General features: G+C 49.1%; 1 protein-coding gene across 1 annotated transcript in view; it reads left to right on the forward strand.

Annotated features, from left to right (window-relative positions):
- Positions 1 to 682: 682 nt before the first annotated feature.
- Positions 683 to 23779, forward strand: part of DOLPP1 (dolichyldiphosphatase 1) — a 72455-nt gene continuing 49358 nt past the window's right edge. Inside the window, exons 1-3 of the mRNA XM_069237046.1 lie at positions 683 to 817; positions 23176 to 23276; positions 23369 to 23453. Of these exons, the coding sequence (XP_069093147.1) occupies positions 742 to 817; positions 23176 to 23276; positions 23369 to 23453 (262 nt within the window). The 5' untranslated portion in view covers positions 683 to 741. The remainder of the gene's footprint in view (positions 818 to 23175; positions 23277 to 23368; positions 23454 to 23779) is intronic.

Raw genomic sequence — 23779 nt, forward strand, 5'->3', positions numbered from 1 at the left:
GCATTGCTGAAGTTGGTTTTAAAGCCAACTCACATGTATAATTTCCCCAGAGGTCTTCAGATACGTAGGGAGAAATTGCTTACATTATTAACTCTTCTCCTCAGAGAAAACTCCTTATAAATACTGGAGGCCACAGATTACCGGCTTAATATCCACTGTGACAGAGCTCTCCGCCTAGCTGCACGCAGGCAAAATGGCGGCTCCCCTGTCTGCACGTGTCTAGGGCTCGCGCCCAAAAGAACCGCCACACCGCGCCTACTGATTGGCCATCACGCCTAACGGGCTGTTTTCCTATTCGACGGTTCTATGCTCCCGGCTAAGGAGATTCTAGCTAGGATTCTAAACGCGCGACAGCTTTGATAGGCCCAGCAAGTACTGTTTACACGCTCGTTATTGGATGTCCTGTTCGCGCGTGCGTGCTGAAAGATCGGAGCCATTGACAGGTTTGAAATACCCTTTGTACACGCCAGTGTCTCTCTGTAAATTTCCCATTGGCTCGGCCCCGTACCACTGATGCCATTGGTTAGTGACTTTTCCTTTAAGTGAATTCATTGCGCCGATGACCGAGTTTCACAGATTTAATTGGGCAGAGCTCATTGTGAGACGTTTAATAATTGGCTACCTTTACGTTAAGCTCCGACGTAGTTATTGGGCACAGGTCTCTCGGCTTATTCTCATTGGCTCATTGCCTCTTTCGAACGTCGCTCATTGGTTGCACGCTTGCGCCCGGTGTCCGGGAAGATGGCGGCCGTCGGGCAGTGCTCCCTGGCGGCTCAGTGGCGCTCCGTGTCCCTCACACACGTAGAGTATCAGGCGGGTGAGTGCCGGGCCCGAGGCGACTGCAGAACCGAGAGAAGCGGCAGTGCGCATGTGTGAGGGGAGGCCACTTGTGCGCTAGACTGCGCATGCGCTGCAGGTGTTGAGCTGATGGGTGTAGACCCTGGGGCCTGGGTGCTGAGGTGTGTGTGTGAGGGTCTGTGTGCTGAGGGGTGTGTGAGGGCCTGGGTGCTGAGGTGTGTGTGTGTGAGGGTCTGTGTGCTGAGGGGTGTGTGAGGGTCTGGGTGCTGAGGGGTGTGTGAGGGTCTGTGTGTTGAGGGGTGTGTGAGGGGCTCTGGGTGCTGAGGGGTGTGTGAGGGGCTCTGGGTGCTGAGGGGTGTGTGAGGGGCTCTGGGTGCTGAGGGGTGTGTGAGGGTCTGTGTGTTGAGGGGTGTGTGAGGGTCTGGGTGCTGAGGGGTGTGTGAGAGTCTGGGTGCTGAGGGGTGTGTGAGGGTCTGGGTGCTGAGGGGTGTGTGAGGGTCTGGGTGCTGAGGTGTGTGTGAGGGGCTCTGGGTGCTGAGGTGTGTGTGAGGGTCTGTGTGCTGAGGGGTGTGTGAGGGTCTGTGTGCTGAGGGGTGTGTGAGGGCCTGGGTGCTGAGGGGTGTGTGAGGGTCTGTGTGCTGAGGGGTGTGTGAGAGTCTGGGTGCTGAGGGGTGTGTGAGGGGCTCTGGGTGCTGAGGTGTGTGTGAGGGTCTGGGTGCTGAGGTGTGTGTGAGGGGCTCTGGGTGCTGAGGGGTGTGTGAGGGTCTGTGTGTTGAGGGGTGTGTGAGGGTCTGGGTGCTGAGGTGTGTGTGAGGGGCTCTGGGTGCTGAGGGGTGTGTGAGGGGCTCTGGGTGCTGAGGGGTGTGTGAGGGTCTGTGTGTTGAGGGGTGTGTGAGGGTCTGGGTGCTGAGGGGTGTGTGAGAGTCTGGGTGCTGAGGGGTGTGTGAGGGTCTGGGTGCTGAGGGGTGTGTGAGGGTCTGGGTGCTGAGGTGTGTGTGAGGGGCTCTGGGTGCTGAGGTGTGTGTGAGGGGCTCTGGGTGCTGAGGGGTGTGTGAGGGTCTGTGTGTTGAGGGGTGTGTGAGGGTCTGGGTGCTGAGGGGTGTGTGAGAGTCTGGGTGCTGAGGGGTGTGTGAGGGTCTGGGTGCTGAGGTGTGTGTGAGGGGCTCTGGGTGCTGAGGTGTGTGTGAGGGTCTGTGTGCTGAGGGGTGTGTGAGGGCCTGGGTGCTGAGGGGTGTGTGAGGGCCTGGGTGCTGAGGGGTGTGTGAGGGTCTGTGTGCTGAGGTGTGTGTGAGGGGCTCTGGGTGCTGAGGTGTGTGTGAGGGTCTGTGTGCTGAGGTGTGTGTGAGGGGCTCTCTGTGCTGAGGTGTGTGTGAGGGGCTCTCTGTGCTGAGGTGTGTGTGAGGGGCTCTCTGTGCTGAGGTGTGTGTGAGGGGCTCTCTGTGCTGAGGTGTGTGTGAGGGGCTCTCTGTGCTGAGGTGTGTGTGAGGGGCTCTGTGCTGAGGTGTGTGTGAGGGTCTGGGTGAAGAGGGGTGCGTGTGTGTGATTGCGCCTAGGTGAAGAGGGGTGCGTGTGTGTGATTGCGCCTAGGTGAAGAGGGGGGGTGGGTGTGATTGCACCTGGGTGAAGAGGGTGTGTGTGTGTGTGTGATTGCACCTGGGTGAAGAGGGAGTGTGTGTGTGTGTGTGTGTGTGGGATTGCACCTGGGTGAAGAGGGCGGTGTGTGTGTGTGTGATTGCACCTGGGTGAAGAGGGCGGTGTGTGTGTGTGTGTGTGTGTGTGATTGCACCTGGGTGAAGAGGGGGTGTGTGTGTGATTGCACCTGGGTGAAGAGGGGGTGTGTGTGTGTGTGATTGCACCTGGGTGAAGAGGGGGTGTGTGTGTGTGTGATTGCACCTGGGTGAAGAGGGGGTGTGTGTGTGTGTGTGTGTGATTGCACCTGGGTGAAGAGGGCTGTGTGTGTGTGTAATTGCACCTGGGTGAAGAGGGCTGTGTGTGTGTGTGTGTGGGATTGCACCTGGGTGAAGAGGGCGGTGTGTGTGTGTGGGATTGCGCCTGGGTGAAGAGGGGGGGGGGGTGTGTGTGTGTGTGATTGCGCCTGGGTGAAGAGGGGGGTGTGTGTGTGTGTGTGTGTGTGATTGCGCCTGGGTGAAGAGGGGGGTGTGTGTGTGTGATTGCGCCTGGGTGAAGAGGGCGGTGTGTGTGTGTGTGTGATTGCGCCTGGGTGAAGAGGGCGGTGTGTGTGTGTGATTGCGCCTGGGTGAAGAGGGCGGTGTGTGTGTGTGGGATTGCGCCTGGGTGAAGAGGGCGGTGTGTGTGTGTGGGATTGCGCCTGGGTGAAGAGGGCGGTGTGTGTGTGTGTGTGTGTGGGATTGCGCCTGGGTGAAGAGGGGGGTGTGTGGGATTGCGCCTGGGTGAAGAGGGGGGTGTGTGGGATTGCGCCTGGGTGAAGAGGGGGTGTGTGTGTGTGATTGCCCCTGGGTGAAGAGGGGGGGTGTGTGTGTGTGTGATTGCGCCTGGGTGAAGAGGGGGGGTGTGTGTGTGTGTGTGTGTGTGATTGCGCCTGGGTGAAGAGGGGGGGTGTGTGTGTGTGTGTGTGTGATTGCGCCTGGGTGAAGAGGGGGGGTGTGTGTGTGTGTGTGTGTGATTGCGCCTGGGTGAAGAGGGGGTGTGTGTGTGTGTGTGTGTGATTGCGCCTGGGTGAAGAGGGGGGGTGTGTGTGTGTGATTGCGCCTGGGTGAAGAGGGGGTGTGTGTGTGTGTGTGTGTGATTGCGCCTGGGTGAAGAGGGGGGGTGTGTGTGTGTGATTGCGCCTGGGTGAAGAGGGGGGGTGTGTGTGTGGGATTGCGCCTGGGTGAAGAGGGGGGGTGTGTGTGTGTGTGGGATTGCGCCTGGGTGAAGAGGGGGGGGGGGTGTGTGTGGGATTGCGCCTGGGTGAAGAGGGGGGGGTGTGTGTGTGTGTGTGTGATTGCGCCTGGGTGAAGAGGGGGGGGGGGGGTGTGTGTGTGTGATTGCGCCTGGGTGAAGAGGGGGGGGGTGTGTGTGTGTGTGTGTGATTGCGCCTGGGTGAAGAGGGGGGGGGGGTGTGTGTGTGTGTGTGTGATTGCGCCTGGGTGAAGAGGGGGGGGGGGTGTGTGTGTGATTGCGCCTGGGTGAAGAGGGGGGGTGTGTGTGTGTGATTGCGCCTGGGTGAAGAGGGGGGGGGGTGTGTGTGTGATTGCGCCTGGGTGAAGAGGGGGGGGTGTGTGTGTGTGATTGCGCCTGGGTGAAGAGGGGGGTGTGTGTGTGTGTGTGTGTGATTGCGCCTGGGTGAAGAGGGGGGTGTGTGTGTGTGTGTGTGTGATTGCGCCTGGGTGAAGAGGGGGGGGTGTGTGTGTGTGTGATTGCGCCTGGGTGAAGAGGGGGGGTGTGTGTGTGTGATTGCGCCTGGGTGAAGAGGGGGGGGGTGTGTGTGTGTGATTGCGCCTGGGTGAAGAGGGGGGGGTGTGTGTGTGTGATTGCGCCTGGGTGAAGAGGGGGGGGGTGTGTGTGTGATTGCGCCTGGGTGAAGAGGGGGGTGTGTGTGTGTGTGTGATTGCGCCTGGGTGAAGAGGGGGGGGTGTGTGTGTGTGTGATTGCGCCTAGGTGAAGAGGGGGGTGTGTGTGTGTGTGTGATTGCGCCTGGGTGAAGAGGGGGTGTGTGTGTGTGTGATTGCGCCTGGGTGAAGAGGGGGGGGTGTGTGTGTGTGTGATTGCGCCTGGGTGAAGAGGGGGGTGTGTGTGTGTGTGTGTGTGTGATTGCGCCTGGGTGAAGAGGGGGGTGTGTGTGTGTGTGTGTGTGTGTGTGATTGCGCCTGGGTGAAGAGGGGGGTGTGTGTGTGTGTGATTGCGCCTGGGTGAAGAGGGGGGGGTGTGTGTGTGTGATTGCGCCTGGGTGAAGAGGGGGGGGTGTGTGTGTGTGATTGCGCCTGGGTGAAGAGGGGGGGGTGTGTGTGTGTGATTGCGCCTGGGTGAAGAGGGGGGGGTGTGTGTGTGTGTGTGATAGCGCCTGGGTGAAGAGGGGTAGGGGTGTGTGTATGAATGCACCTGGGTGAAGAGGAGTGTGTGGGTAAAGAAGCTTGGTTTATGACAGCATTTTGGGGGAGAAAGGTGCATATGTGAGACAGCGTGTGGGTGAAGTATATGTGTACGGAAAGGATCTGGGTGCTGTGGTGTGAGACCCTAGGCAGTATGTGTGAAAACTGGGGATTGTATGTGGGAATGGGTAAAGATGTGTATGAGGATCTCGGTTGTGGATTGTGTGGTAGGGTCTGATAGGTAAAAAAGCACAGGTTTGAAAGGTTTTGCTGAAGTGGCAATCTTGAAATTTATTCCCAAATACTTTGCTCATGTCTTATCTAAATCAGTATGCAGTAGTACCGGAGTCGATGAAAAGCAGCATGTCCACCCCACCCTTACGCATTCACACCCAAAACAGAAAATGGTGAAACAGCCATAGGTATCACAGACAGTAGTAAAAAAAAGGAGTAATATGAATTTGCTGCACTTGCAGCATAATTTGTCTGCTGCTTACTTTGTAATTTTTAAAACACACTGGCCCTCGTTTCAACCTCGGCAGTCTTTTTACAAGACCGCCGAGGTTCCGCCGGGATGAAGACCGCCAGTGGTGGCGGTCTTCCACCAACCATATTATGACTGCTGGCAGCCCTCCGCCCTTTTTCAGACAGAGAGCTGCCAGCAGCCATACTGGCGGTCGGCGGTGAAGTGGAGGCTACTCCACCGGCACGTCATCAGAGCACCGCCCACCGTAATACAACCAGTATTCGGCGTGGCGGGTTCTGGTGACCGGGTGTTGGCGGCAGAGCAGCCCCCATGGATCCCGTTTCCTCCCGGAACAGGTAAGGGGGGGGGGTGTTGTGTTCGTGCATGGGGTTGTGCATGTGAGTGTGTAGAGGGGTTGTGTGAGTGCGTGTATGCATGCGGGGGGTGTAATGGATGTATGGGAAATGTGACATGTATGTGTGTGAGTGGTGTGAGCGTGCGTGTTGGGGGTTTGTGTGGGTGTGAGGGGGTCCTACCACCTTTGGTGGGGGGGGTAGTGGGTGTTGGGGGAGGACTCAGGGGAGGGGGAGACCCCAATCAGTGCCAGGGAACGAATTCCCTGGCAATGGTAGTGCCTACCGCCATGGATTTTGTGGTGGTACAAAACCCCATGAAATCCATGGCGGTATGCGGGGTCCTGATACCGCCGGCGGTCTAGTGACGGCTGCTCTGCTGGAGACCAAAGTCTCCAGCCCAACGGTCGTTACCATCCTGGCGGTCGGTGTGTTAAAGTGGCGGCTTTGGATGGCTGTAACCGCCAGGGTCAAAATCCCATCTTTTTTTCTCCGCCGGCCTGTTGGCGGTATTACCGCCGCTTTAACACCGACAGCCAGGGTTGTAATGAGGGCCACAGTGTTTCTTGCTCAGTTGGTTAAATGTTACTAATATTAAATCAGTCTTTTTTTTATTATTATTATTTTTTTATAGTGCAACACTGTCACCCTTAGGGGTTTCTGGGCTCTGTGGTTGCTGCATCTGCGCCAAAAAGCCAGGTCTTGAGTTGCTTTCTGAAGTCTGCCAGGGAGAGTGCCGTTTGGAGGGGGAAGGTCATTCAATGCTTTGGCGGCAATGTAGGAGAATGCGTGGGCCCTGCTACAGGTGCAATAGATGCTGAGGACTTGTGCGAGGGCGAATAAAGTGGAGGGCAGGTGTCTCAAGGGAAGATGGAAGTTCGGCCGGTGGTGGATGTAGGAAGGTCCTTGTTTGTGGAGGGCTTTGTAGTAGTGTGTCTTAAACTGCCATCTTTTCTTAACAGGGAGCCCGTGGAATTACCTGAGGTTAGGAGTGATGTGGGTAAGCTTGGGGAGGTCCAGGGTGAGTCAGGCTGGGATGTTCTGTATTGTCTGGAGTCTTTTGAGGAGCTGGGAGGAGATACCGGTGTAGAGCACGTTGCTGTAGTCGAGGTGGCTGGTGACAAATGTTTGTGCGGCGATCTTTCTGGTGTTTTCTGGGATCCATCTAAAGATCTTGCAGAGCAAGCGGAGGGTGTGAAAACAGGAGGAGGCGACTGCGTTGACATGTTTTATGGTCAGTTGGCCACTAGCTGTGGTCCCAGTCAGAGGTGCTCTCTGGTTTTGTCAGAGTTCAGTTTGACGCAGCTGTCTCTCATCCAGTCAGCTACGTCGGTGTTGGCGTTAGAGGTGTCTTTGTTGAGCGAGAGACGATCTGAGTGTCGCCGGCATAGGAGATGATGTTGAGTTTGTGGGATCTGATGATGTACGCGAGGTGGGATTATGTAGATGTTGAATAGAGTGGGGCTGAGGGATGATCCTTGGGCCATGCCGCACTTGATGTTCTTGGGAGCGGAGGTGAAAGGATGTAGATGGGTGCGTCCTGAGGAATAAGATGATACACTTGAGGGCATGTTGTTGGATGCCGATGTTGTGAAATCTGTCTATGAGAATATGGAGGACAACAGTATCAAATGCTGCAGACAGGTCGAGGAGAATCAAAGCTACTGTTTCCCCTTGGTTGAGGAGGGTTCTGATGTCATCTGTTGTAGCGGTGAGCGCAGTCTCGGTGCTATGGTTGGCCCGGAAACCTGATTGTGATGCCTCGAGTAGGTGGTTTATTTCTAGGTGGTCGGTGAGCTGTAGGTTGAAGGCCTTTTCGAGTACTTTGTTGGGGTATGCGAGCAGGGAGATCATCTGGTAGTTGTTGAGATCGCTGGGGTTGGCTGAGGACTTCTCCAGGAGGGGTCTGATGTCTGCGTGCTTCCATTCGTGTGGGAAGAATGCTGTGCAGATGGAAGCGTTTAGGAGGTTGGTAAGTTCAATGCTGTTTAAGTTGGATTTGAGGTTGAAGAAATGGTGGGGGCAGGGGTCGGTGGGTCCCCTGGAGTAGATGGAGCACATGATGGTCGCGCTAGTCTGGACTTCGAGTGGGGACCAGGTGGGTGTAGCTGGGCTGAGGTTTGCTGGTTTGATGAGGTTGTCGAAGCTGAACAATGTGGGTTAAGGGTTAACATTGTTGTAGATGTTGGCAGTTTTGCTGTGGAAGTAGTTGGATAGTGAGTTGCAGAGTTGTTGGGATGGGTGTACTGTGTTTTTCTTGGCAGTCAGGTTGGAGAATTCCTTGATGATTTTGAAGAGTTCCTTGGTGAGGTTGGCTGTGGTGTCGATGTCATCTGTGATGGCGGCTCTTTTGGGCTCCTTGATGCACCAGTGGTAGTCGTTGAATGCTGTTTTGTGTGTGGGTCTGTTGAAGGTGTCCTTAGAGATGCACCATCGCTTCTCGAGTAGAAGGCAGTTCGCACTTGGTGGTTCTGAACTCTGGGGTGTACCAGCTGGCTTGTTTTGACTATCTGTTGGTTTTTGCTGGTTTCAGTGGTGCAACTTTGCCGGTGCGTTTGCTGATCCAGACGGAGACATTGTGGACCGCCTGGTCGAGGTGGTGTGGTTCTGAGAGCCTGCGTTCATTGGCTCTCAATTACTTTTCCCCAGCTGCGGTGGGTGGTGCTTTGGTGCTTTGTGATGGTGTGCTGGGTTTTGGATATGGTGGAATAGATGATTGTATTGTCGGCCCAGGAGGGTTCCGTGGTGTGGGTGAATCAGATTCTGTTGCAGGAGGAGAAGATGGTTTCCAGGGTGTGTCCGGACCTGTGGGTGAATTTGGAGACTAGTTGGGTGAGTCAAGTGTTGAGGTTCTCCAGTAGGGATGTGGAGTTAGCGTCCTTGGGGTTCTCTGTTTAAGTTGAGGTCGCCAAGCAGCATGTACTGGAGTGAGTCGATGGCGAGTGGGGTGATGATGTTGCTCTTGGTGTCACAGAATGCTGGCCAAGGTCCTGGTGGTCTGTATGCAAGGGTACCTCTTATGGTTGTCTTGACGCTGATGTGTAGTAGGAAGTTAAGGCGTTCCATGACAAGTGTTGGGTTGTCATTTGTGGCAGACCGGGGGTCCTGGGACTGGGTGCAGTCCAGGCGTGGATGGGCACAGATGGGCTTGCTTCGCCATGCTGGCGGCGCGCCCACTGTGCAGCTGCCTTCATTAAATAGGCCTCAGGGAGGGGCGCTTGGGAGGCAGAAGCTAGGCAGAGCGTGAAAAAGAGCAGGATTTGCCAATCCTGTCATTTTCTTTAAATTACAATACAGGACTAAGAATCTCTTTGGAAGAGGAAGGATTGAAAAATAGTCAGCAAAATTGGGAACATTTTATATTTACAGGGCCACTGAATGCCGCTCTTTCCATTAAGAGCACAGCAAAACAAGATAAAACATTTGATATTTAGTGCGTACCCATTTTACTTGGTATTAGGATTCAAGAAATTAGGCCAACAAAAGTTCAAGTGACCTCCACCTGTTGGCATATAGTTTCTAATTTGAAAACAGTATCTCATGTAAACATGAACTGGTTTTAAATAGTCAAAACAAAAGTATGACCACTTAAACTCTGTCTGTCACCCTGTTTGAGTTACAAGGAAGCATTAAAGATTTTTGTTTTCCTGCTTAAGACCTTCCACGAAGCCTCCAGATGAGAATGTTTGCACTGGGAAACAGTGATACTTCTTTAAATGTCCGATTACAGTAAACCAACAGTTAAAAGATTGCTGGTTAACACTGGAAATGTTTTGCCAGTGTCTTTCACTCAAGATACACGCTTGTGGATCTGTAGAAGTCCTATTGTCGGCCCAATGCCCAGGACATATTGTTTGGGCTCAAAGGCAACAGGTTTTATGTTTATTTTGTCCTTGGGACAAGTAGGCGCAACCCCCTGCATCACAAACCCTTTGGCTGCTGGTTTACAGAGAAGGGAACTGTCTGCAGTTGAGGTGATATGTGTATCCATACGTTAATGATGCTCAAACATGTATTTATGGTTCAGTAATAAAAAGCCTTCATTATTAGGGTGAGTGCTGTAAATAAATGTTTTAAGGTCACAGTGCCCAGTAGAGATCCTTCCACACGGAGTGTCCGACCACGCACCTATACAGGCGCGCCTGGGCAATGCCGACCCAACCAATAGACCAACTTGGAGGCTGAACGCCTGGTACTTACAAGAGGAGGATTACAGAGAGGCAGTGAGAACCAGACTGACAAAATACTTTGAGGACAATGTGGGCTCAGTGCAGTCGCCGGGCACGGTCTGGGCAGCATGTAAGGCAACAATTAGGGGCCATGCCAAACATCTCATCCGAGTGAGAGAACGAGCTCGTATCTCCCAAATAGCCGAGCTAGAATCGTGGACAACGCACCACGAGCGCAGGCACCTGGCCTCTCCCTCGGCCCAAGGCCATCGCCAGCTCCTGAAGTTGTGCAAAGAGGTCAAAGCCCTCACCCTAGAATCAGCCAAGCTTGCGTGGAGGGCCTCCACCACCCGAATATATGGATGGGAGGATAAAAATGGGAAACTCCTACACTGGCTGGCCACACGACTGCTGGCCAACAGAATTATACCTGAGATCTCAGACGGGTCTGGAGGGCTCTCTAAAACCCCTAGGAACATAGCACAAAGCTTTGCGGCTTATTACGTACACCTGTATCAAGAACAACCACGGACCCAAGCGGAGAGGGACTCTTCCCCCCCCTCACCCGGCGAAATTACCCTTCCCAAGGTGTCGCTTGCAGTTAAAGATGCACTCGACGAGCCCCTAACCCTGAAGGAAGTGAATACCGCAATAACCGCATTGGCATCGGGCAAGACCCCCGGCCCAGACGGCTTACCAACAGAGTTTTATATAAGAGCTGCAACGACGTAGTAGGGCAACACCTCCTTAACATGTACGAGGAGGCAGAGAACAGGGGTCACTTTCCACTAGGTATTGATCAAGCCACAATTGCTGTGATCCCTAAAACTCAGCCGCCATCGTGGAATTGTGCAGATTATCGTCCCATCTCCCTTTTAAATATCGAAGTTAAGATACTCTCTTCGATCCTGGCAGCAAGGCTAAAGCCAGCTCTCTCATCGCTGATCCACCCGGACCAGTGCGGCTTCATGCCAACCAGGAGCACTAGGCACTGCATTAGACGCCTGCACCTGGCCCTGGCACACCGTGATGCCCTAGCAGACTCGTCGAAAGCTCTTCTCCTCCTTGATTTCGAGAAGGCGTTTGACACAGTGGATTGGTCATACCTACATCGGGTCCTGAAGGGCAATGGGATTGGCCCCAGATTTAGGAGACTCGTGAAACTTCTGTACTCGCAGCCGACGGCCAGAGTACAAGTGAATGGAACCATGTCGGACCCTTTTCACGTAGAGCGAGGCACAAGCCAGGGTTGACCCATATCCCCCTCCTCTTTGCGCTAGTGATAGAGCCGCTTGCCAAACTGCTCAGGGAGGACCCTCTGATTGAGGGATGATCCTGGCCCTGTGGCTCATAAGACCGCGTGGCACTCTACGCAGACGATGTTCTCTTGTACATTGTGAACCCAGCCGCGAGCGGCCCACGTATACTACAGATACTGGATCTTTTCTCAGAAGCCTCTGGCCTCACACTAAACCACCGTAAGTCTGTACTCGTCCTGTTGCACCCTGCGAGGGACTGCGTTGATTGGCAGCAGACCATCCCCATCAGTCGAAACAGTTTTAAATACCTGGCAATCTCAGTCTCCCTTGTACCAGAGTTAGCATGGGAACTCAATGTTGCACCACTCATAACTAAAGCTAAAACCGACCTCCAGCGTTGGCAAACCCTGCCCATTAATTTACTTGGGAGAGTCGCTCTCTTTAAAATGATGGTTCTCCCCAGATTTCTCTATCTACTGCAGAGTTTCCCATTCCGAATCCCCAAAAAATGGTTTAAAAACCTAGATTCAACAGTCCGCCATTTTCTGTGGAGAGGTGCCTGCCCACGATTGGCACTCGCTACCTGCCAACGTGGAACATGAGAGGGAGGTCTTGCGATGTAAAACTTATACTACTACCACCTTGCGACGCAACTTATCGTGGTGAATGACTGGGTCGGTGGGGGCTGGTCGGATCCAGCGTATAGACTGGAGCTGGGCACGCTGAAATACTCTGGAGTATTTGACGCCCTCTATGGATGCCCAATTCCCAACTTCACCCCAGAGGTAACTAAGGTAACGCTCCTGGGGTGGAGAGAAGCCCAGAGGATTACCGGTTGGTGGAAACGAATCACCGGACAGACCCCGTTGTGGCACGGTAATCGCCTGGCCGAGGTTAAGAAACTGCAGGGATTCCAGAAATGGGATGAAATCGGAATCTCCACACTTGGGGATGTCTGGGAGGGCACACATATGAGGTCCTTTGAAGACCGTCAGAGTGACTTCTCCATGAACAAAACGCAGTTCTACAAATACCTCCAGATCCGTCATGCCCTGACGACACACATGCGGACCGACGCGCCCACACCAGACCACTCACGAATGGAGGCAAGGGTACTACTGGGCAACCTGGGCAGGGGAGGAATCTCACAAATATACCGCTCACTGATTTCCAACACCCTTAGTCCACTGAACAGACTTCGCAGCAAGTGGGAGGGGTGGGTGGGAAGAATTGAGGAGGGAGATTGGAACGAGGCCTTGGCAGCACCCGGTACCCTGACTATATCCTTCAGACTCCGGTTGGTGCAATCGTTCTTTTTACACGTTGTATACATGACGCCCAAGAGACTGTACGAGGCAGGCCTCCGCTCCACGGCTGCCTGCCCAAGGTGCTCCCAACCGGAAGCGGGCTTCTATCACATGGTATGGTTATGCCCGATCATAGAGGACTACTGCAAAGCAGTTGCAGCACAGATCTCTGGGGCCCTACAGACTGATTTAATTCCCGAACCGCTTCTGTTTCTCCTGGGGCTGGCAGGAGACACAGACATGGGAAGAACAAAGAGATCCTTTGTGGGAGTAGCATGCCTGATTGCCAAAAGAGATATTATGACCAAATGGACGGCAGAGGGAGCTCCATCCCTAAATAAATGGAAATGGGGATGGACTGGTGTGCACAACAAGAGAAAGTGGTGTACGAGGCCAGGGGGTGCCCAGGCAAATACGATAAGATTTGGGGGGGAATGGAAGGCCTTAAGGGATGACTAGATTACAAAAGATCCCAATTTATACTTGAAATGTCGATCCTACCGTTAGGCCCAAACCCTCACTGACCTTGACCCTCTGTTCGGTCACGTACTGGGCCCAGGGGAGCCCAACCTCACACAATTAAGAGGCGCGGTTACCTTAAGGTAGGCCCGCGATCGAGACTAGCCCCTGGGCGTCAAACTGCCCCAAACGCATGCGACCCTCATAACGAGGCACCCGTGGACAGGAGACACATTTTCCTTCTTATTTAACTCACACCCTTTTTCTTTGTTTCGCTTTTTGGCATTGTTTCACCTCAGCTCAAGTGATCCTACCAGATCTGAAACTCGCTTCCTGCACATAGCAGGACGTTACGCAGTAATGTGTATCACTTGGCTGGAAAATGTTTATGTAAATCTTTATTTGCTGGAAAACAATAAAGCTTCTTTATAAAAAAAAAAAAGGTCACAGTGCCCTACTGACAGGGGTTCCAGTAAAAAAAAAAAAAAAAAAAGTCTACACACGTTTGAAAAGTTTTGCATTATGAGGCTAAGTATAATGCTCCCAGAATACTCTCTGATTAGATGCAAATATTTGCAGAAGCGTGTAGGCAAGGGTGATGATTCTTTGCTTTCAAAATAAAATGTTCAGGAAAAAAAATGCAAATATGAAAAAAACGTTTTGCTACTATGAAATTCTAGGGACTGTTTCTTTGTAGCGTCATTTAGTAAAATGTGTTGATGAATGCGACCATTTCCCAAAAATATTCCTACTGGCAAATCGGTGCTACCTTTTTCAACCAGGTTATAGGAAGCATGAAAATAAACAAGCATCGACAAAGCCAACCGATGCAACATATTTTTGTGAGTCCTTTGGTTTCATCAGTAAGTCTCTTTTGTTTTGACATGGCTTTTGTAACGCATTATTGTTGAGGGAGCTCCCAGGCCCTCACCATTGTAACAAACACTGGCAAAAAGAGTTAAAAAAAAATTGGTCTCAAATAGCACAAATTGCCACCAGTGGCATAACCAATGCCAGCAGGCCCCCTCAGCGCAGCACTTGCCCTGGGTGAGTCTTGTAGGTGGGGCCCTCCATATTCTTTGCAGGTGGGCCCCTTTCAGTTTCATTACTCCACTGATTACCAAAGTAGTTCCTGGCACTGAACAAAACTACTTTGTGTGCCAGTATGCTCCTTGTGGAAGAGCAGAATGGCATCTCTCACAGTAAAGCCAGACGATAGATAGATAGAGAAATAGAAGTTTTAATAAAAACAAAATGTCTTTGTTAATGCCAGACCTAATTAGGGACCCCGTTCTTAAAGAAAGTCACAAAAGGGCACCCATAGTGTATGTCTTTGAATTAGTGGCTTTTATGAATTCACAAGAAGTTACAGATGTAGCCCAGGAAATCGTACTCCTAGAAAATATTTGTGGACTGTATTTAAGCACGAGTAAATATGCACATGTATATTTGCTCACATGAAAATCTATTGAGCGTTTACAAGTTCTCTTTCCCTCCAATCACTTTTTTCCTCAACCCTGGAAGCACTTCTACTTCTGCCATTGTCAGAACAACATTTCCAGCCTTTCTCATTATAGGAAATTATTAGAGAAGAGCTGGTCAAAATCCTTATAACCTGCAAGTTAGTAGGTTTGCAGAGTCAAAGGCATTTCAGCCCCGGAACTATTGCTTACTGCTTACTCCAGCCCCAGTATTTAGATCTGTGTAAAGGTGGCAAAATAATAAAATTGCTTTAGTAGGGATTAAAATTCCAAGTATCCAAGCCCTACTATAGTAGTAGCCTTGGTCAGAGGGACTATTATCAGAGCTTGTACTTAATGAGATTGCTGCCATAATTTGTCACCACACTACATGGCGCCAAAGGGGCAAGTAGATTTATTTTCAGGACACATAGATTTAAGAAGCAACCGGTCCCATGGACAAGTAGATATTATATTAAATTCCACATCCTCAAATGCTGTTGAATAGCAGTGCCAAGCTATTGAGATCTCTGTTCACGTTAACAGTCACTGTGTCAAGACTAGGGGTGCACTAGGTCTGCACTTCAAAGTTTATCACAACATCTTGGCAGAGAGGAAAGTTGGAAACTGATTGCTTACTTCAGATTATCTATAATGGTCACTACCTCTTCTTTTTGTTGGCTAAATCTTATCCTGACTGGTTCTCTAGATTGGGAGGGAGCAACCTAGTCCCATTCTCCTTTTCATGGGTTTCATCTTAGACAGGTGAACTGCAGAGAAATTGCAGATCTCTTCCCCTAGCTCCTCCTCGGAGTCTGAACCAAGCAAGTGGGTGTAGCCAATGAAGAGAGACGGTAGAAGCCAGGGCTGGGCTTTGCTGATGTGAACGTGTCTGCATTCATCACTCTCTAATGTTAACTCTGTTGTTCCTCCTCTGGCCCATCGCTCTCCTTCCTCAGTACATGAGAAAGGAGAGCGATGGGTCAGCACTCTGGGCTCTCACATGTATCGCTCTCAGCAGGGCCAGTTAAGGCAATGGCCTGAGTGCAGGTCATCAGTTAAGTAAATTGCTATTTTAAAGTGGCAGAAGTGGCATTCTTCTGCCTGCTGTGCTATAAAGATGTTGCAGGTTAGAAGTGTGTGGTTGACTGTTACACAGGGGGCTGCTTTGAGTTGGAGGCTATTTTTATACTTCTCAGATTTGACAGTTTTGCTTGCCCTATCCATTGTGTTGTCTGCTGCAGCAACAACTTAAGGACAAACATATAAAAAGCAAATTATATCTCTGGCACTCTCTTGTCTATAGAGTTGCTGAAACTACTTATTCCACCTTATGTACACTACTGACCAGACATCAACGTTTCATAAGCCCACATGCCTTGAAATAGCCATTTTTAACCCAGAGATGTTTCCTAAAATATTACCTGGATAAAACGGGTACAAGATCATCAGGAAAATGTGCTTTTCCTGGCAGCACACTGCCACCCAGCTCAACATTTTGGGGGTCCTGGGAACTGGTTCCAGTTGCTATTTTACTTGTTTTCACCTTTTCTATTTTAAGATGGCAAGTTTATTCCAGCGCAAACACACATGCTTTTCAGAGGAGGTGTATAGCTACGCTGAAACAAGTCGGCCATATTTACCTAATGAGTTTAAAGAAAAGTGAAGCCTAGATGTCATGGCTGAAATGACAAAAAATTGTGACCACCTGCTTGAAATGAAAGGGAGGCGAGGGCACACTTTAAAATGTAAAAGCTGATCCGTTTTAGAGCGGGCTCACTACTCTTTCTGATTAACTGCTTCTTGTTCAACCTTGATATCTGGGTGGTATGTACTAGAGGTAGCAGCTGTGACCTTGTACAATGGCTAGAAGCAGAGGGATGCTGCTGGACAGAGGATGGAAAGATCTCAGAATTTGCTAATAGAGATAGCATTGCATGAGCGAGTAGGAATTTAGGTGCATGCAGGTGTATGAGTGACCAAGGAACCTGATCGAGGTACAAAAATGGAAAGTACAGGACTTAGCATTGTCATTCAGTGACTTCAAAGTTTCCATAGTGGTGAAGCCCCAAGGGAAGTTAGAGGAATGTGACAAATTCAACCAGCGGAAGTTGTATGCCACTGGTACGTTCATGTGTAATATTATGTCCATTTATAGAGTCACAATTTACCCATTGGAAGGAGGCCTAGTAGGAAAACGGGGTATGTCCTGGTAAAATGTGACCAATGTCACAGGTGTAAATACAGTACTCTGTGTACTATTCAGAGCACGTTCTAGCCTTTGACTCAGATTGTTCAAGAAGGCATTCTCCACACTGTGGCCAGCGCAAGATATTGTCACTACTGCTCTGAACTCATCACTGTTACCTCAAAAGCCATAGCTTCTCTTCCTAACTTTGTGCGACTTCAGTGGAATAATCTGTTCCCATGATATAACAGAGAAAGTAATCCAGCAGTCACTCTTCATATGTAGGCTTCCAACTTTTGTGTATTTTTGCTAATACCCAATGAATGCTTGATTTGAGGGTTTTAGGCATTCACCCTTTAGGACAAGCAGGTTGCCTTGATTAGGGGTAGCCTGCTGGGCTTTATGTACTGTAGTATTTGAAGTCATCTCTGCTCCAGTTACTGTGCTTCCAACTGGAAGAGAGTTAAAGACACAAAACGTTCTCATCTTTACCACCCTCCAGTTTCTTTTCTCTGAGTGTCAGGCAAAGAAAGGAGCAGAAGCTTCTCTATAAATGGGCTGGGCTAAAGCTGAGCCTACTATTAACAGGGATGGTTGTTCTTTCCAACCAAAGCACTTGTATTCTGAAACCGGAAGAGTAGTCAATTTGTAGGTGGTATGCTATGAGCACAGTTTCTTCAGTAATAGGTTAAAAAAGTCATGTGTTCATTCCTCCTACTCTCAGTAAAGTTACAAGGCTTTTAGGGATCCCTTAGAAAAGGTTTCTGGTGCACTGAGTATGCTCACTAAGTGAAAAAAGATGTTTGTGGGTAGGGGGGGGGCAATTTAGTTTCACGGTCTCAGCTAGACCTCCGTTTTCTGTAAGAGAACTGAGTGCTCCATAGTGAGAGGGCCCTTACAGCTGTTTTCTTCAGGGCTGCAGTCTTAGAGATAGCTGTTCATTCTCATGATTTATGGTTTGTGGGCTCGCCTAGAGGCTCAGTCAGAAGCAACTTGCTTTTAGGGTTATTAATCAACTGATTTTAAGACCTAATGTTGCATCAGGTGATCAGAAAATCTGTACAAAAAGTTCAGAATTGGAAAAGCCAAGAAGGACCTGCCGCTACTCGTGTAGAAGCAAACCTCTGTGTCCTTCTTGATGCGTATTTGGGCTGATACATGCACTGCTAAAGCTGCATAGGATCCCAGTCAATTCAGGAAGGGTGGAGGCATGACATATTTTGAAAGCTTATTTTGAGGATCACAACCTTAGGCATAGTACTTTCTTCCTAGATGTATTTGGGCTGCAAGGTACCTGGGTCTACTGAGCAATCCGTTCCTTAAGACTTGCGCCACTCGAGCTTCAGCCAGCTGCTGTTTGTGCTCTTGGGCAGGAGCTTGCTCCTCTCCTCCCATTGTGCAGTTACGTTCCGGACTTAGAGCCCTGTATAGTCTTTGCAAGGGGTCTCTAACCTTTTCTGCAGTAAGAGCTACTTATGTTCAATGAAAATCATTCTGAGCTCCTTGTTACAGTGACCACATCAGATACTTACCACTGGCCACTATTGTGCAAGATTACTGTCGGTGATCACTTCAGTACAGTAAGTAAATAGTAAATATCTACATGTCCAGGGGACAGGTTGCTTCATAAATGTACTTAGCCTGTAAAAAAAAAAAAGGTCCACTTGTCCCTTTGGTGCCATTTAGTGCGGTGACAAATTGTGGCAGCAATCTCATTACAGAAGAGCTCTGATAATAGACTCTCTGATCATGCCAGGGCCTGTTCTATAGTAGGGCTTGAATACTAGCAATTTTCTTATTTTGGCACCTTTCAGGAGCTCTACATCCTGAGGCTGGAGACGGTGGTAAGCAATAGGTATAGGGTTGGAATGCCCTTTGAGTCCAAACCTACAAACCTGCATGTTTTAGGGTTTTACACCAACTCTTCTCTCATCTTTTCCCATACAGAGAAATGTTGGAAATGTGCTTTTGACAAGGGTAGAAGTAAGATTTCCTTCAGGGTTGCAAAAATGCTCAACAGATTTTCTCATGAGCAAATCTACACATGTATACTTGCTTGTGCTAAAATACGGTTCACAGATATTTTCTCTGAGTACAATTATTGTGAATTAATGAGTTGTACATCTGCACTAATACATGGACATATACTATGAACACATTTTTGTTAAGAATTGGGCCCCTAATTGGTTACCCAATACACACACACACACACTCTCTCCTCTCTCTTCGAGAGCATAAATCTTTTTGCCACTTCTTGAAATGATGGTGAAGGCCCAGCAGCTCCCACAACAATAAAGTGTTATAAAAAAAAAAAAAGACAAGACTCACAATGTGCGACCTGTTGGCTTTGCCAATGCTTGTTTATCTTCATGTTTCTAATACTCTTGTTGGAACTGGTTACACTGATTTTTCCATTATGAATTTGTTTGGAAATGCTAGCATGCATCAACACATTCTATTGAATGATGCTTTAAAGAAAAGGTACCTAAATTTCACAGTAGTTTAGCAAAAAGTTTTATTTTTTTCCCTACTTTCATTTTTTGTGTGAACATTTTATTCTGAAAGCAGAGAATCGCCAATCTTTCTTTCAAGCTTCTGCAACTTTTTTGCATCAAAGAGCATACAAGGAGAGTTCTACGTAGACTCGTATTGTTCAACTTTGAAAATCTGTGTACACATTTTTATACTGGAACCATTGTCAGCAGTGTAGTCCGAGCTTACGACATTTCTTTAGAGTGTTCACACTAATACTAAAGACTTTTTTATTAATGAACCGTAAATACAAGTTCAAACAGCATTAACATGGACACAAATGTTACCTTAACTGGGGACAATGCCCTTCCCTGATCCATAATGTGGTACTGTAAATTGGCAGCCAACGGGTCTGCGCTACAGGTGGTTGGGCCTACTTGTCCCAGGGACAAAATAAACACTTGTTGCCCTTGACCCCAAACAATATGTCCTGGGCGTCAGGCTATAGGAATTCCACATCCCTGCATCAGACAGGGATTGCAGCAATAATATAAAAAACATTTTTTCAATTCCAAATGCCTTTATATGGGTAATACATTGGTCACAGCTGCAATGCCGCGGTACCAAGGTAATGATATTAGTAATAAGTCTACCCTGTACCGCATGATTTATCATTCATATATCAACTGTAATTATTTTTGGGGAAATTCAGCCATTTTCGTTCCACACATCGGCCTATGAGTTCTGAAAAACACATATTTTAGTCAACAATACACACCCTTAATTTTGGTATATACTAATTTAACCAAGCAAAAGTTTCTAATTCAGTAGACATGGCTGTACAGAGGGCTACCTACAGGTAGCTAGAAAGCCACCCGTTACTCACAAGCTACTTGTTGGAGAGCACTGATCCATGATAGATATCATCTTTGGGCCAGTCTGGTAATGACTCTTCTTGGCACTAGTAGGAATCCAGAGCCAAATAAAAAGGCCTGCTTAATGAGAAAGTTGGGATAGATTGTTTCCTGCATTCTCACTCCTCAGGTTGTGGGCTGGTGCCAGACTAAATGATTGTTTCATCTGGCCAGTGTGTTTTTGTGGCTTTTCACCAGGCTTCCTCAGTTAGGGCCTGTGGTTTTTGGCAACTTCCAGCACCACAACATAAGGGGAAAGTCTCGGGTAGATTGAAAGGGTACTGGATTAGGAGGGAAGCAGATATAGATTTTTACCATCTGTCCAGACTCCTAGTACTGGATTGGCCGGTTGGGCAGCCTGGCACTGCCAGATGGGCCAGTGTGTGGGCTTTTTAAAAACAAATACTTTTTTCTGGGTCCTATTGGCCATGACAGGGCTACCAAAACAGTCCACACACTGGCCCAGCTGGCAGTGCCAGACTGCCCAACAGGTCAGTCCAAAACTGTAGATTCATTTATGGTAGGGATAGAGCAACAATGACATGCAGGCTATCTAATCTTTAGAGGGTGAAGGCCACCCGCGAGGAGAACCATGATTTTGTGCATTCCTGCTCATTCGGGTTATAGGTATGCATGTATGGCTAACACAGGGTCGTACTTCCAAACGGCCCACACTGCTGACCACATAGCGGAGCAAATGTGGGGATGAATGGCCTTATTGGGGGAGGACCTACCGTTCACAGATAAATTAATGTTAAATGATCTTCCAGTAGTATAGATGAAAATGCCTACGTTGGTATGACCCTGTTGCCACTGCCCTTCAGTATCCCCTTACACCTCGTATCAGGTGTCAGTAGATGTCATTAACCATGGTACGGTTGAGAAAGAAACAAGGGTATTTCTAACAAGCTCACAGATTGTCAGTTCTTTGGGAGGAAATATAAAGCGAAGGTCAGAAAATAGTTGAACAGAGCAGGGTGGTACTTTAGAGCTACTATGTCTCCACCTCTCTTGTTGGTGTCCAGGTATCACTACCATGTATGCCATAGTGCTCTGCTGACCCCAAACCCCTGCCTTTTCTGCATTGTCCTGTGCCTTCTCAATCCCTTCGTCGGCTGTGGAAACATTCCTACCCATCACCCCTTACCCACTGCTCCTCATTGCGCTTGTGCCCCCCTGCACAAATCAACGCTTAAGTAATGTTGGACCCAGAGCCTCCAGTTCATAGCAGTACGAACTGAAGCAGTCAACTCTGAAACCTCACCTAACATGATCCCCCATATTTAAGTGTAGTTGGGTATCCACTCGTATTTGTCTATAGTGTTCCGTTGTGTGTAGAATAAAAGCCTAGACTGGCCATCAGTATAGGACCTGCCACAGGACATCAGATGCAAACTGACCCAATTGATACCAAACATTGGCAACGATCAAGCTGTCCTTTCAAATTCTCCTGCTTACCTGGATGATCTCAAGTTATGTGGCGTATGAGAGACTTTGGAAGCCAATTCAGTCATTTTATGGAAATACCCAACAAGCTCCAACACACCACATCTGTCTTTTTTAGGCACTACCCATCTCCTCTGGATCCAAAACCAAACCTACCCTTCAGTCATTCCACAGTCCCCTAAGGTCTCATTTGTTCATACTGTATATGACCCAATAAGCCCTTTCTTTGGCTGCTTTGTTCTGATATTGTGTTCGCTTTATCTGCATTGTCAGGTCCCCTAGCCCTGCTCCTTCTCCCCCATCCTCCACTCCCCCACTCTGCGCCCTCATCCTTTTCCGCGTGGCCCCTGGTCTGCCCGCAGGTCATTGTTTCTCCATTTCACCTTCACCCCGCATGCTCACCTTTCCCCCTCCATCTCCTACTTCAACCTCACCCTTTTCATTGTCTTTCCTCTTCTCCGGACCTCTTTTCCCCTTGCCCCTCTCTTCGCTGTATCGGTCTTCTGTCCTGCTCCCCCCAAGCCCTGGTCCCTATGTGGTGCTCTCCCACTCTCTCTTCCCCCTTTTCATCACTGACCCTTACTCCACCTTCACCTCCCCACTCCTATCCAGCTCCTGATGCCCCCAACGCACCCCCGGTCCCTGCTTTCCCCCACCTTGCTTCAATCCTGTTTTCCTCTCGTTCCCTCCCCCCTCTTTTTACTCCTGGACCTTTCCCTTCCATCATTTTCCCCATGCTTATCTCTTACTATCACTCTCCCTCACTACTTCTCTTTTATGTACCTTAATGTTGCTCCCTCTCCGCCCTCCTTTCCACACACTTCCTTTCCCTGCCTTCTTCACCATTTTCTTCTTCCTTCCTCACTTGTTGCTTCCATTTCCTTCTGGGCTCCCTGTCTCCTCACTCACTCTTCCCTCCTAGTCTGACTTCTTCCTGTCCTTTTCTTTGTGCTTCTGATCCTCCTCTTGTTTGTTCCATTCCTTGGTTTGATGTTCGACCTTTGTGTCACTGTTGTTACTATGGAAAGCAAATCTGTACCTCATGGTGGACTCGCTTTATACAAACTGGTAAATATAATTGGAGACTTGAGAGACACAATTGTTATAAGGGCGCAAGATTCCTTTGAATTAATTCACAGTTAAACTCATGTCCTAAGGCGATCAACTGATAAATCACCCCAGGGCATACAAGTCTTTAGGAAATAGCATTCGGAACGAACACTCAGAGTTTAGGAATAGGGCATGACCACAAAACATAGACAAAGTAGATCTTATTCAATAACCCTACTTAAAACAGCGTAGTCAAATGGTGCTACAGAAATGGGTGGCACCACAGTGCCGGTAAATGTTTGAACTTAAAGACATGAACAAAAAGAAAAGATATATATTTTGGGTTGTCAACATCTGTTTTACAAAGGAGCATTATAAAACATAGGACTCTTAAATTTCATGCAGTGACTGTACAATCTAAAACTCGTAAGTCCGAGTTTTGGCACTGGGGACCAAATTTAGCTGGGGCTTTATCAGGACAGATGGCAAAAAAAACATTTAAATCCGCCCATTGAAAGAATGTAACGCCATAAGTATGCGTGATACATTACAAGTACCCTGCTGTTACCATTTGTGGTCTGCATTAAACGTCTATCCTCTGTATATCTGAGAGTTGAGGATCGTGATGGAGCAGTCTCTGCAGCTTATTGTTAGGGGTAGTTACAGTGTGTACTTCAGCTTTGTACAACACTACATAGAATGAGTTGTAGGCATGCTACCCTATATTGAACTCCGCTAAGAACTGGGGAAGATCTTTTAACTGTGTGTTCTCTCTCCTCCAGGGGATTTTTCAGGCCAGGTGCTGGCTTATCTGAGCTTGGGTCCAATCTTTATTCTGATTGGGTTTATGACTCTCATTATATTCAAGCGGGAGCTGCATACGGTGAGTGTCAGATTGTCCTTTTTTTCCCCTCTCCTCTATTCTTCCTGGGAGGGTTTATCAATGATTCGCTGATATGTTCCTACCTCTTTCAGATTTCCTTCCTGGGGGGGCTAATAGTCAACGAAGGTGTCAACTGGTTAATAAAGAATATCATCCGCGAGCCACGGCCATGTGAAGGTAAGATGTGCTGCAGGGTAGGGCAGAGGGGTGGGATCTGTACAGGAAGCAAAGAGGGTGCTGTAGAGGGCAATGAACCGCAGTTAGGATATAATGAGGGCACAAAATATGTGCCACCTCGCAGGGAGGGGACATGAGATCTAGGGGAATGGCTAGCAGGACATGAGGAGGCAAGGAGTGCATGGAGAATTTAATTGGTGCTGGGTTTTGTGCTTTTTCTTGAGCCTTGGAGTACAGTGTGATGAGTTAGGTTTGGGGTGGAATGTTCTTTCTAATGAGCTGTTTGTGCTTGATGCCGGAAAATGTTTGAGACGTTTGCAAACTAG

Source organism: Pleurodeles waltl, chromosome 6 (genome assembly GCF_031143425.1).
Source record: "Pleurodeles waltl isolate 20211129_DDA chromosome 6, aPleWal1.hap1.20221129, whole genome shotgun sequence".
Taxonomy (NCBI): Eukaryota; Metazoa; Chordata; class Amphibia; order Caudata; family Salamandridae; genus Pleurodeles; species Pleurodeles waltl.